At 42.8% G+C, this 15,022-nt stretch overlaps 1 protein-coding gene across 3 annotated transcripts in view; it reads right to left on the reverse strand.

Annotated features, from left to right (window-relative positions):
* Positions 1-14,554, reverse strand: part of FGF13 (fibroblast growth factor 13) — a 606,985-nt gene extending 592,431 nt beyond the window's left edge. Inside the window, exons 1-2 of one of the 3 annotated variants that reach the window (XM_081115041.1) lie at positions 14,180-14,554; positions 13,318-13,529 (exon numbers count right to left, since the gene is read on the reverse strand). In XM_081115041.1, the coding sequence (XP_080971167.1) occupies positions 13,318-13,366 (49 nt within the window). In that variant the 5' untranslated portion in view covers positions 13,367-13,529; positions 14,180-14,554. Of the gene's footprint in view, positions 1-13,317; positions 13,786-14,179 lie in introns of those variants that run through there. The other 2 variants (XM_081115039.1, XM_081115038.1) reach the window with 2 other exon arrangements.
* Between the last annotated feature and the right edge of the window lie 468 nt (positions 14,555-15,022).

The raw sequence follows: 15,022 nt of genomic DNA on the forward strand, positions 1-15,022 counted from the left end.
GAGCCTGATTCCCTCTTCTTTGCAATGGGAAGGTTGGAATAAATGGTTATTATGGTCCCTTCTAGCCATTGTAAATTCTGATTAAGAACCTGGGAAGCATGATAGTAATGGTTGCAGAACAATATGAGTGTATGTATTACTACAGAACTGTACAGTTAAAATCACTAAAATGGTAAATACTATGCTATATATTTTACCACAATAAAAATAAAGATAAAATTAACATTTTAAAACAGACATGGGGCCAAAACCGGTTTGGCTCAGTGGATAGAGCGTCGGCCTGCGGACTCAAAGGTCCCAGGTTCGATTCCGGTCAAGGGCATGTACCTGGGTTGCGGGCACACCCCCGACAGGAGATGTGCAGGAGGCAGCTGGTCGGTGTTTCTCTCTCATCGATGTTTCTAACTATCTCTCTCCCTTCCTCTCTGTAAAAAATCAATAAAAATATATTATAAAAAAAAAAAAAAACAGACATGGGGAGCACAAATAGCCACTCTGAGCAATAGCTTATAATTAGAATTTGCAGGAAACCCAAAATGCTTCCACAAGAGGTCTCTAGGCTTGGCATTTATTTCTTTATTTTTAATCAAGTAATCCTTGATTCCCAAAGCAACATTCAGATACACCATGCTATTACGAGAAAACTTTTCATAAAATAATAAGTCCCTCAATATTATAATTACCCCCATTCACCATGGTGAGATTTATGAATATATATATGGTGAGTTTATGAATATATATATATATATATATATATATATATATATATATATATACTGAGCCTTACCTACAATACAGTCAAGAGAGATGCATCCTGGCCAAAATCTCACTTTCAGTAGAGCAACTACTCTAATTTCTTCCTGCTGCAGAAACTAAGCAACTCAACTTCTGGCTCAAAGGCAGGGGAACAAGTGTAATACCTTCTACCAGGTTTTTCAGATCTTAGGAAGATGCCTCTGCATTCAAAATCAATACAAGATTTTTCAAGGTATTCATTTTTGTCACAATAGCCTCAGAAAAGAGGATGAACTGTCTTACCTCCCTTTCTTCTCCTCCATCCCCCCCCCCAAACCCCGTGCATGCTGCTCTTTAAAGACATGCTTTTTGTTCCATTAATTCAAAGGTTGCTTTTATGTCCAATGAGGTAGAGGGAGAAAGCTGTGTGTCTTTTCAATGGTGAAATCTGTCAAGTCTCAAAGGCTCTTGTGATACAAATCAGGTCATTCTATATAGCCTAAACCCCAAATTACACAGAAGAAATAAAAATCATTTATAACTTAAATCAACTAGCTGTAATAGGTCAATTCACTTGATTGGTCATGAACCAATTACAGGGACACTGCTTGGTGCCTGGACAATGAGAAGAGGTAGGGGTTCACCCACACCTGCTCCAAACCTCACATTCCGACCCACACCCCGCTACCAGATACAGGTAGGAAAGTAGTGTCCAAGAAGATAAATTCCCTTGCCTACATACTCTGAACTGGCAAAGTGATATAGATGTTCCACTCCCATCACCTTATCCCACAATATCAAGATCAACTGAGGTTCAATCCACCAGAAGGGCCACAATATTTGAGTATTTACCTCTGCCATTCTACTACTAGTATACATAATTTCTAGAGTTCCTTTGATGTTTCCAAGACAGTATTTCCCCAACTTGCCTGATCATAAGACTCACCCAGACACTTGTTTACAATTCAGATTAGCAAACTCTCTTCCTAAATTTCTTTTTTTTAAATATATTTTATTGTTTTTTTACAGAGAGGAAGAGAGAGGGATAGAGAGTTAGAAACATCGATGAGAGAAAAACATCGACCAGCTGCCTCCTGCACGCCCCCTACTGGGGATGTGCCCGCAACCCAGGTACATGCCCTTGACTGGAATCGATTAAATATATATATATATATATATATATATATATTTGATTTTTTACAGAGAGGAAGGGAGAGAAATAGTTAGAAATATCGATGAGAGAGAAACATTGATCAGCTGCCTCCTGCACACCCCCTCTACTGGGGATGTGCCAGCAACCAAGATACATGCCCTTGACCGGAATTGAACCTGGGACCCTTCAGTCCACAGGCAGAGTGCTTTGTGCCCTGAAAGTCTGGTTCCTCTAAGTAAATTTGCAAAATATCAGCTCAGTGAAGACAAGGGATGGTTATCTCTTCTGCACATTGATGTATCCTCAGTGTCTGGTGCAGTGGCTGGCACATAAATATTTATTGAGTAAATTAATGGATGAATTAATACATGAATTAGTATAACTAAAATCCATTAAATTGGAGTATGACTATCAGACAGATATGTGAACTGTGGATTGATTTCTATAGTCAACAAGCCCTCTTAAGAGAACCTTTTAACCTGAATAATCAGTATAAAAATCACTACAATTTTAGTAATATCGATATCACCATTGACCAAATTCTAAGTATATTTCCCATTCACTCTCATTCCATCTTTAAAATAAGCTTGTGAGATAAGTATAAATATCTCCATTGTAGAGAGACTTAGAAAGATTATTTGCCCAAAATCTCACAGTAAATAAGTAGAAGAACTTAGATATGAACCCAAGTGTCTAAAATCCATGTTTTTAACCATGTAGCTACTTTTACATGGAAGATAGTTCATTGTAAAGTAGAAATTATACTCTTAATTACATTAGCAATATTAAATCCAGATGAAATATTGCTGTCATTCTAAAGGTTTTTGGTACAGTTTGAAGTTTACTTTTCATTATATCATATATATTCACAGTAAAAAAAAAAATAGAAGATACAAATAAAAACTATACAACTTCTATAAGCCAACCACTCAGAGATTCCTTTTGGTGTCTATTCTTTCAGGATTTATTCTAAGCATTTGTTTTTATAGATGGATATATATTTATGTAGATACATATATAGATTACATTCATTTCTTTTGCTAATTACAGTTTTATGCATGTATATATGTATTTTATATATGCATACATCTATATATGTACATTTGTAAAATACAAATGATGTTTGTGGAGCTCAGTGAGCAGACTCTCAATGCGGTATACAAAAACCTTTCACACCCACAGGCACAAAATCACCATTTCTCCTTGTCATCCCCTAGTCCATCCCTAGTGTACACACTAAAAATGGTGGTAGGGATGATTATTTAACGGCATAGAAAAACATTCTAACACATTAAGAGAATAGAACAGAGTGTGTACTGCATTATCCCACACATACACTTAAAAGATTATTATTCTTGTATATGAGTGTATTATAAAATTCAGAGAAAAAAAGACTAGAAGGAAAATGTCGAAAAGTTAACCTGGGAGTGGAACTCTTGGGTGATAGTTCCTTTTTTATGCTTTTACAATTTTCATAATTGTCCCCAGTAAACATGCATTATTTTGTAATCTGAAAAAATCAATACAATGAAACATAAGCAATATAAAACACGCAAATAAATTCAAAATAGCTTGATATTTCTGCTCAAGATGTATCCTGATTTTGAACTGCTAACACCAAATTAGCATTGACCAGTAGGCAGAGGAACCAAAAGCTCTTGTGTTGGCCTGACTTCTAGGCTTTGATTGGAACCTGCCTTCCTTGTCTGATTTTTAGGCTTTGGGCAGGTATGTCAAGTAAGTGTATGCAGAGCAAGGACTACAGGATGGTGTGGTGGGGGCGGGGGCACTTCCTCTGGCTACCACCATCTTAGCGGCACCATCCAGACGTGAGTGCGGACCTCTCCCCCGGTCCCTGCAGCGCCCCCCATCCCTTCGCCCCCGCACCACTGACTCCAGCCAAGGCTCACTTTGCAGCATCTTTAGGCGAGAGGGTCGGGCAGTGGGCACTCCTGGCAAGTGGTTAAAGCCCTCCACTACCCGCCATCATAGCCACCGCCACCCGCCTGAAGGGAGCTTTGTCACTACCCAGTGCCCAGCGGCTTTTCGTCAAGTTTCACCTTTGGTGACACAACTTTTCCGTGTTTCTTTTTTAGGCAGCCGCCACATCACGAGGCTAATGAGTACACTTAGGTTTGTAATAAACCTGCCTGCCAGACACTCAGAGACCGAAGGATGCTGGTTAAGGAGACTAGTCAGCGTTGCCGTTACCGCCCGGTTTTTCAGCTGGTCAGGAAACAAATGCTCCCAGAAATGAGAGCAGCAAGGAGCGCCTGGCCCCGTTTCCAGGGGAATGGTTCACATTGTTCCCAGAGCTCTGAAAATCACTTGCAAATCCAAGAGCTCTTGGAAGTCTTCATGTTCAGTAAACCCCCCAAGGGGAGAGGCATGCATACACATAGAGAATCAAAGCCAAAATAAGCAGGTACATTCACCATACTTCAAAGTCATGGTTGAAAGAAGATTCTGAAAATATCTACAGGCATATTCAAGAACTGCACTCAGCCTGCCTTCTTAGGCTGTTTACTTCTACTTTTAACAGCAATATAAATATTTAAGAACTCAATCTGTTTACTAGCCTCCAGTTCAAGAAGAGTAGAAAAGCTACTTACATCATTTGGAGGGATTTTTGAGAAATGGATTTCCATTTGTTATTAAACTTACCTGTCACCATTCAAGAGACCCATCACTGTTAATTGCGGCTGTTAAACATAGGTTTTGCAGCACAGAGAAACTACATGATTCCTAACTTTGAGAACTATAATTAATATGTTCGTTCAAAGTGTGTGTCTCTGTTAACAAGATATATTTTGGGAAATATTATCTAACTGAAGGCAGCATAAATAGTGTAAAATATAAAGCTCACACTTTTTTTTTCATTTAAAATGAGTTATATAATAAGTAATGAAAGGATTCTTCCGTAGAAGTGGGGCAGGTTCTTTTGCTGAAGTTACTACAGCCATCAAGGGAGAAAATCTAGAAATTGAGAACCCTACAATGATACCAGCATACCCTAAGGAACCACATTTGGTTAAAGAAAGCTACTGACATCTGTTGACAAGAAAAGGAGAGAGGGAGAACGGGGTGTGTTAAGAGAGAAAGAGAAGGTAAATGAGAAATGATTCTGATGAGAGACAGACTGGAAACATATGCCATGTAATGGGGAAAAAATTAACAATTGGGAATTTTACCCAGCAGTGAAATAGGAGTAAGTGTAATCTTGAGAACTGGTGAAACAAGCTCCTAGATACAGTTCTGGAAGAAAGTACTATTAACTTCAAACTGACAGATGCTTAAATCTTAAAAGTCACAGTCATGGCCAAGTGAGGGACAATGTACATTGGAAAGAAGAAAGTCAATGTCCAATGCCAAAGAGGAAGGAAAGGGCACCCATAAGGTAGGACTGGGTTTCTTTCATCTCTGCACACTCGGGCCCAGCACAGTACCTGGTATGCAAAAGTCACCCAAGAAATGCTGAGAGACCTGTTCAGCTGCACCAAGACTACAGCCCTGGAACAATCATACATTCAAAGGTACACTCTTCCTAATCATGTTTCCATTGCTAAACAGGAAGTAATTTTGTGTTTCTGCAAACCTAGATTAGAAAAGAACCAACTGTGTTGCCTAGGGAGGCAGTAAAACAAAGTGGTTAAGAAATGGATTTGAAGTCAGTGAAAGCTGGCTCACACACTCACTCCACCATCTTGCTACCCAAGTGACTTCTGGCTGGACTCAATCTCAGAGATTCAGTTTTTGCATCTGTCAAATGAGAATAATAATAGTATGTATATCTGTCCTCTGGAGATTGTAATGAAGATTTCATAAGATATTTTATATGAAATACCTGACATATAGTCAGTGCTCAGAAAAAAATATTATTTTAAGGAACCCAATCAAAATTACTTTCCCGACCTATCTGGGTGTCAGAAAGTCAACCATTGACATTAATTCCTTGGTGTTAAAGCTCTGCCTCTGGCAATTCTTAGTTGAAATGTAAATATCCCCAGTTATGTCAAATAAATTCACAGTGAGTCACTGACAGAGCCTTTCTCCATCATACAACTTTCTGGTAGGGACAACAAACTGGAAATGAACATAGCATAGGACCAAATGGGTTTTGATATGTGTGTGGTACATGCATTACACAATTATTTATTGACTACTGTAATGCCAAGCACTGTGCTAGTAATTTGCAACCAACCAGCTATGTGACTTCATATAAACTATATAATCTCTCTAAACTTTAATTTCTTCATCTCTGAAGTCCCTAAATATTAACCACTACTTCATTTGGCTATCATGAGTATTAAATGAGATATATGGAAAAGTAATGCCTAGTAAATAGTAAATGCCCCAAAATTTAGAAGCTACTATAATAATAACTATAACTGTGATCATTATTGTTATTGTTACCAAATGAATAAAACATATTCCTGCTTAAAGGAATTCCCTACCTGACTAGATCATTCAAAAAATACTTCTTATGGAATTGCCTAGTATAAGTCCCTGTCGAGGGTCCTAATGTAGGGCAGGTGGGGGTCTTCAAAGAAACCAGAAGACAAGACAAGGAGAAGAGGTGTCAACCAGGGAAGGAAATAAGATGAAATGAGAGGTGGCTAGGCATCAAAAACAAAGAGTGCATACTGTATGATTCCATTTATATTAATTTCACTAAGAGGCTAATAATATGACAGAAATCAAAATAGTAGTTGCTTTGAAGGAGAAATGGCATGGAAGGGACATGAGAGAATTTTCTGGGGTGATGAAAATACCTGTATCTTTATTTTAGTGCTAATTACATGGGTACAAACATTTGCTCATAATTGAGATGCACACTTAAGATTTGGGCATGTTACTAAGTATAATTGCAATTCCAAAAAAGGAAATGGGTTCATACTATTTTTTAAATTAACTCCTTTCTAATTTGGCCTGTGACCGGGCTTGCCTTTCACCAAAATATTTTTTTTCTTTCATCCCAGGCCCTACTGACAGGATCCAGAACAAAGGATAGACAAATACACCTGATAATTCTTTTGGTCCTAAGAGTAATTGTCCAAACCAAATCTGAGGTCTCTGCAGAAAACTGACAGCAGGCAGGATAAGCAAGCGACCCAGATCATCCCAGCCCTACAGCACCCCCTAGAATGTCAACCCAAACCTTATACCAGCAGAAGCCAGAAGTTAAAATGAATCATCAAGAACACCTACTAACCTCTGCCCTTTGACTGTAGGGAAGGTCCTCAGCTAGTAACACTAATACCATTTCCATTTGAAAATCTATGCTAAAAGTCATTTCAAAGGGCAGAGGCAAGAGTAGGGTATGCAGACTGTTCCACAGTAATAACATACAGTAATTGTAATCTAGGCTTTATGTTTCTCACAAACCAAGATCCTTAATAAAACAGTCCTTCACATTTCCATTGTTCCCCAAGAATCAAAAACTTCTCTCTTTCCTAATATAAAGCCCACATTTTCAGGATTAATGCCCTGGAAAACACCACTTTAGAGAAATTGGACCTGCTGGCTAGAATGGTGGTCATAATGATTACTAACTGTATACTATTTCACTTTCTTTGGGAAATTAGTGCATTTACCCAGAAATCCACAACCCTAAGAAATGTTTCCTCAAGATATGACATTCATGCCCTGGCTGGTGTGACTCAGTGAATTGGAGCATCATCCAGTACTCTGAAAAGTTGCAGGGTTGATTCCACATCAGGGCACATACCTGGGTTGTGGGTTTTTTTGTGGGTGTGTTTTTGTTTTTTGTTTTTTAAATATATCCCATTGATTCTTTAACAGAGAGGAAGGGAGAGGAATAGAGAGCTAGAAACATTGATGAGAGAGAAACATCAATCAGCTGCCTCCTGCACACCTCCCACTGGGGATGTGCCCGCAACCAAGGTACACGCCCCTGACCGGAATGGAACCTGGGACCCTTCAGTCCACAGGCCTATGCTCCATCCACTCCATCCACCGAGCCAAACCAGCCAGGGCCTGGGTTGTGGGTTTGATCCCCAGTCAGGGTGCATATGGGAGATAACTAATAGATGCTTCTCTCTTACATTCATCTTTCTTTCTTTCTTTCTTTCTTTCTTTCTTTCTTTCTTTCTTTCTTTCTTTCTCGCACTTCCTTCCACTCTCTCTAAAATCAATTTTAACAAGATATGGCATTCATCAAAGTGATATAATGCCACATTTAAAAATGTAAGAAATTTGATTCAAGTGAGTTTGTAGAATTGATGTATCACAAATAGATAAGCTAAATATCGAGTTATGAAGACTGACTAAAATTAACCACGTTACACAGGACAATGAGCCTAAAATCTAGTCCTTAGCCTGTGCTGAAAAATCCCAGTGCTGACATGTCTTCTGGTTAGGGAAACGTCAATCAGTGATGCAGACAATGATTTATGCAAATGTTTGTCTTCTTCACTGATTGCTAAAACCATATAATGTGCCTATTCTTCACATTTCAAAGATTATATTAAACTTAGCAAAGTAATGGACATGTAATATCCCCTCCACCTACTGTATTTTAATTCATGGTTTTCTTCTTCTTCTTTTTGAATTGTTTAATCTTGGCATTTATTTCCTATTCCTTTCAAATGTCTCAACTCCAAAAATATAATTCATAATAAAAGGCACTAGAAATCCTTTTTACTAGATATATTTGAAGAGCTGCAACACATTCTGGTTGTTCTGTGTTGATTGTAATTCCCAGAATGAGGAGTTGATTTGAACATAAGACAGTACAGCTGCAAAGAGACCTGGAATGTTAACAGTTTCATCTCCCTAGTCACTGCCTCACAAAACAGGCCTCCAGTTTATCACCCAAACCCTAATTCCAATCTCTACCCAGTTCTGATCCTCTTCTCAAGGCCATCATACATTTCCCCGCCCTAGGCATGAACCTCAACCCCTTCCTTTACCCCGCAGCTCATTTACTGCTTCTCACTCAGGCCTCAACACAACATCCATTCCCAACACAGCATCCATTCCCTCCCCAACCTCACCTATATCTACAGCTTGAGAATGCATCCTAACCCCTTTTCATGATTTGAAAGGGACTTAGAGGAAGCAGTACTAAGTAAGGTAGAGGATACAGTACCCCTAACCTATGTCCCAACTTTCTCTCCCTTTTCACTTCAGCCTCTGAATAAAGAAGCTGCACACCACTAGAAATAATAATGAAGAGGATTTGGGGGCACTGTGCACACATCTTCTGTACCTATCCCCAAGAACACACTTAACATTTCTGATTAGAAATCTCCCTGGCCACACCTCTCACCAAGACTGCAATCACCTTCTTCAGCTCAGAAGAAAATATGGGTCTTAATATTCCATAAAAACACTGGTCCTTGATGATTTATTCACAAGGTGAAAAAACAAGTTCCTGCATGAGTAATAAGTAGATTATGATTGTTAGTTTTCATTTATTTATTTTTGATTGTTAGTTTTTAATGAGAGGTCACCAACATCATGATTTCTTATGGTTAAAATACCTCTAAACACATGCTTTACTGGGCCCAAGCCTGAGAAAGCCACGTGCTTGGTGCTATTACAGTAACCCTCAAGATCAAGATGATTTTTTGGAATGGCATTCAATGTTCAAATGTTCAAATAGTGATATGCTGACTGCATGACCACATGACCTGTCCTTCTTAGGTATGGCCATTATAAAAGGCCAGGAAGTGAGCAGAAAATGAGCTGTGCCCATAAATGCATGTGGCAACAGCTGTGCAAGTGCCTGGGTTCTTGAACTATGCCTGGAATTGTCCTGCACTTCCCAGCAGCCAGCAAACATAGCCCAGCATGATGCTGGTTCCAGCAATCCCACCTAGAGAAACCACATTCTTCTTCACCTTGAAAGTTGCATAAATGTGATACCTCCTGGCTAAGCACAAGGGAAAGGGTTATAGAAAAAATACACCCAACTCTGAACAGGTAGCTGCATACTAACCAAACAACACTTTTGAAATCTAGAATTGTCTAGCAATTTTACTCAGTCCAGAAATGATTTGGTTTTATCTGTAGCAACTACACATTTCCTGAATGCCACAGGAAAACAGTTGCAGTAAACCAGACACAGCTTTAACTGAGTGCTTTTCCAACAAAGAACTGCTGAAAAGATCTAATATGACAAGGTAGAAGTATGAGTCAAAGCTAAGCGAATATATCTGCTTGAACAAACAAATGTGATGCTTTGTTCTTCCCTGAAATGGAAATAGGTCCTCCTATGCAGGAGCTGAGTGCCCCAAAGTATATACATATCTACCAATTTCAATGTTTATGCAATCCCTAGGCCCTGACCTGGTAGCCCAGTTGTTTAGAACATCCTCCAGATATGCCAAGTTTACAGGTCTTGGTCAGGGCACATACAAGAATGACCCAAGAATTCATAAATAAGTAGAATAACAAATCAAGTAGATGTTTCTCTCTCTAAAATAAATTTTAAAAGTTTATGCAAATCATAAATAGATACACAAAAGATGATTTGATGTACCAGGGCTTATTATAACAGTTTCAAAAATCAAGATGCCCTCCACCCTGCCAAAGAGGGTAGTCTATCTTGGTTCGCTACATAATTGAAAAGGTTATCCAAAATATTGTTGTCCATCATTACCCTTAACCTCCATGGAGTTAAAGAAAAGATTATTTAAAAAGACAATTAGTAATTTATATTCTCTGAAGGCATATTTCACTAAGCAGCATAAATTAATTTACTGATTACCTACTACCTGTACTTTTAAAATTTTAGAAACAATGTACTGTATGATAATCATCTATGTAGTTATGATAGGCTGTTGGCATGAACCCCAAATGACAGGGTAGGAGGCTGAATTTAAACAAGCAATAGGATCTTGAAAAACAGATTATAAAATTCATTCAAACTTTTACTAAATTATTTGACTTGATTCAATCATTTGTCACACCATTCTTCAAAATTAGATATGTGAATATTTAAAGTATCTATTAGAAGTTCAATCCTATATCTTGCTATGTTGCAAAGTGTGTTCATGAGTCTCCTAGTTTAAAATTTTTAAATGACCTATATAGAGAGAGAATTTATAAATAATCAAACCTCTTCATGAATATGGTCAATAAATTTTACTGGTTAAAAATATCAATAGACCTGGTATCTTTCATCTCTAACAGAAAAAGCTATGTTTAAATTTAGTCAATAAGACCTTTAACATAGTTGAAAGGAGGAAATGCTAATGACCATTAGGCATTCATTATTTTGAAAATGCTCTAAATTAAACAACCAACTGAAAGACAGAAAAAGGACTCCTGCTCTTATTAGCCATAAGATTCCCATCTCCTCAGGAAAGTAAATTTCTTCTTAAGTGTTACCTTATAAAAATACTTTAATTTCATTCTCATTGCAACCATAATTCCAAATGCTAATTACACAATTCCTACAAAGAGATATTCTGTTTCAAATGTGGTGAGTCAACATAAGAAAATGTCATGACATACGCCTAGTAAAATTTTCACTATTGAACTACAGAAACTTGCTAAAATGTTTACAGGCTTAATAATTTCTGGACAATTGAAAATTATATTCCTAAAACAGCAATTCATCTTCTGTAAATGAATTTGGTTTAAGATCCTCCCAAAGGCAGCTTGAAATCAAGCTTTGTTAGCCACCTGATAGAAATCAGGAACCAAAGTTCCAGAAACAAACTTCAAATACTCCCAGATTCATAAGGTGAATCACATGCCTAGATCAACTTGGTGCTACAATCTTCAAATGTATTTACCTTTCTGGGCCCTCAATGGAAAAACAAAACATTTTATAAACGCTGAAGTTATGTCCTCTTATTGTATATAATGCCGGATGATTAAGATGCAGTACAATTAGGAAAGCTCTGGAAATGTGTAGCCGTTCTACTTTCCAAGTGATTGTTTCAATTAACCTGTGAGCCTCAAATAGCCAGGAAAATGAGGGAGTTGGAGGGGTTGGTAGCAACACTGATCCTTAGAACCACAGCTCTAAAACCCATCACAAACTTCCCAAGCCTTTAGTCAACGCTTTGCCTAGTTGGAAGATAACCAGCTCCTTTTAGAAACATGGATAAAGGCCCTGAGCTGAAGACTTTGACAACTTTCAGCGGGGGAGGGCTGGCGCTGCCCTAGAATCTGGGGGGGGGGGGGAGACTCTGAGAGATGAGGAGAGGCAAGAAGAAGAAAAAAAGGAACAGGAAAAAGAGTGGGAGGGAAGGGGGCCCCCGGGGCTGAGAGGAATTAGGGCCCTATGAAGGAAAGCTACTCCCTCCCCTCCCAGTTGCATCTCCACTTTTGTAGCATGAACTCGCGTGGGCCGCTGAGGCTCTGGCCGATCCAGCCCACTCCAGCTTCTGCTCTGTGGCCATTCGGGACACTTGCATCTAAGGCACCTGCCTTTCCCCCCACTGGTTTACCACACCTGCCTCTGTGCGATGCTGTCTCCGGTTTGCTGCCAGTACTAAGCCAGGTCCTCAGCAAGGCAATGGCTAGGACCGACCTATGGGTGCCAGCGGGGACACCCCTTCCTTCTCCTGAATTCTCCCCAGCTTGAGCCCTGCTCCTCTGCGCCTCCCCAACCCTCCGATGGGAGGCCCCAGGCAGAGACGGGAGAGCACACATCGGGGACCAGCAGCCAGGCACCCAAGGCCAGGTGGCTGAACCCCAGAGAGCGGAGGGAGTGGACTCTCTCCTCAGGAGGCCCGCTCCCGCTGAGCATTAGTGGCAAAGGGGACAACAGCCTTTGTTCTCCCAGGGATTGGTGAGGCTGCGCTGCTGCTGAGGCGCAGAGCGGGCGGCGCCTGGGCACCAGTAATGCTCACTTTTGCATGCGGCATGGGGAAGGTTACAAGCTCCTGTCTTCTGGGGAAGGGGCTAGAGAGTTAGGGACTAGGGGTTGTGAGGGGGAAGTAGGGGGGGGTGCGTCTTGGCCAGGCTCTTTGTTTGCATTGGGGGCGGGGAGAGAGGAGTTGAAGGTGGATCCAAGCTTGCGTTCTGACAGTGGGGCAGATTCCTGAGTATGTCACTATGTTGCACACTCTCAGCTCACATGCACACACATGCACTCGCACAGACAGGCGGACAGAGGGTAGTGGCTCTCCGGGTTGCAGCAGCTTGGGCTGCCCGCAGCGCCACCGCCGTGCGTCCAGAGGGGGAGTAGAAGAGGCTAGGCATTCGCGGAGCGACAGTTCCACGAGAAAGGAGGGAAAGTGGTGCAAACCTAGGTCCCCCAATATACACACACACACACACAGAGACACAGCGGCCCTCGTTTCCCCTTTCTTGCCTGGGTTCACAGAGGTCATGGGCAGCTTACACTCCTGGAAAGAGGCCAGGAGTCGCGGAAGGGCGGAGCGCACTCGAGGGGAGCAAGGGAAACGAAGGGAAAGAAAGCAGGCGAACTCGGCGGGCGGGCTTACCCTTAGAAGCATCTTTCTCCTCTTTGGGCTTGGTCACCTTTCCACTCATAGATCCCAGCTTGCTTGACACGGTTCGCCCAGGAGACGGAAGTCCTCGCCGAGCGGGCCGGACTTGGGAGAGTGTTTAGGCGGCAAGTCGCGACCACGAGCTCCCCTCGGTATGGCTCCGGGAGGGATCTGCTTTCCCCCGCCGTTGCCGCCGCCGCCACAGCCTGTGAGGGAGTGGGAGGAAAGGAAAGGGGTGAAGGAGGAGCCGATGCCCCCGCCACCGCCGCTGCCACTGCGCCTGGAGCCCCAGCAGCTGGCCGCGGGAGGAGCGGCTCGCCTGGCTCAAGAAGTGGAGAGACAAAGCAGCGCGGCTCGGCGCTTCTTCCTCGCGGCCTCCAAACTGCCCGCCGCCTGCCCAGAGAGGCACTCGCAGCCCCAGTTCTACCGCCGGCCTCCCGGGCTCCACGCGGGCCGCTCTCCGGGCAGGCGCGGGCCGCACGGGGAGTTGCCTGGGTGGGCTGCCCCGCGCGCCGGCGGGCTGCTCCCCCTCCCCGCCCCTTCCCCCGAAGCCGCTGAGAGCCGCCAACTCAAACAAAATAGAATCCCAAGGAAGGTTTAAAAAAATCAAAACAAAGACGAAAATATTCATTTAAAAATAACAAGCCTCTCCGAAAGGGAAATGTTTGAACGTGTGATGAGCAACGTGTGAGCCTGTTACACCGCATAGCCGCGCAGCTCCTCGCCCGCGGACAACCTAGAGGGGAGGGTCGCATCTTTCTTTCTTTCTGTTGAATCAATTCTCAGGATCCTATTATTTTGCCAAAAGGGGGGCCCGAGTTGCTTGAGCAGAAGAACGGGAACCAATGGCCCTTACCTGCTCTCTCTCTCTCCCTACACCCACACCCCTTCAGAGCTCGCCCGCTCCCTTGCTCGTGCTCCTCTTCCAAAGAACTCTCGGGTCCCGGAGCCGCGACTCAACACCACGAGTCTTCTACATCCAAGGCAAGGTGTGGGCACACGGGGGGCGGGGGGCCGGCGTGGGCGGGGCGGCACACAGCCGCCCGCCAGCTGTAGTAAAAGGAGAGCTCGGCAGGGGCGCGCGGACGTCAGCTGCCGGTTGTCAAAAACCCCAGTTAGCCCAGTAGAGATTGGGCGAGTCTGTTGGCTGGATGTACCCCGGGCCCTCCAGGGCATGCAGGGCCCAAGGGCGCTGCGGGAGCTAACTCGTACTGTCGGCCACTGAGAACCCAGCCTGGCGCCCCACCCCTCCCCCCCTCCCCCCCCCCCCCCCCCCCGTTACCCACTTTGCTCCCAGAGCCTCAGGTCCTCACAGCGCTGTCCTGGCCCTTGCTGGTTGCCACCTACACTTTGGGAACTCCGCTGTTGGCCACTGCCTGCAGAGAGCTGTGGAATCTCAGTCCCAGAATCAGCAACTCCTCGCCTCCAAAGGCCAGCTGCCCAAGTTGTGATAGCCGGGTTCTCCATGGGAAGGGCACGCTAGGATCTGGGTGTCACTAGGGCACAGAGTGTAACTGACAGCAGTGGCTGCCACCTCCTACCCCTACCCCCACATGCAGGCCCCTCCTCTTAGGGCTGGACGCTCTGGTTGGCAAACTGGGAGTAAAGAGTGCCCACTCCACAGGATGGCCAACCCCAGGCAAATGGAGTGAGGTGGGGCTGGGGCTAATGCTGGGATAAGTGCATGTCTCCTGGGACA

The sequence above is a fragment of the Myotis nattereri genome (genome assembly GCF_964212035.1).
Source record: "Myotis nattereri genome assembly, chromosome: X".
Lineage (NCBI taxonomy): Eukaryota > Metazoa > Chordata > Mammalia > Chiroptera > Vespertilionidae > Myotis > Myotis nattereri.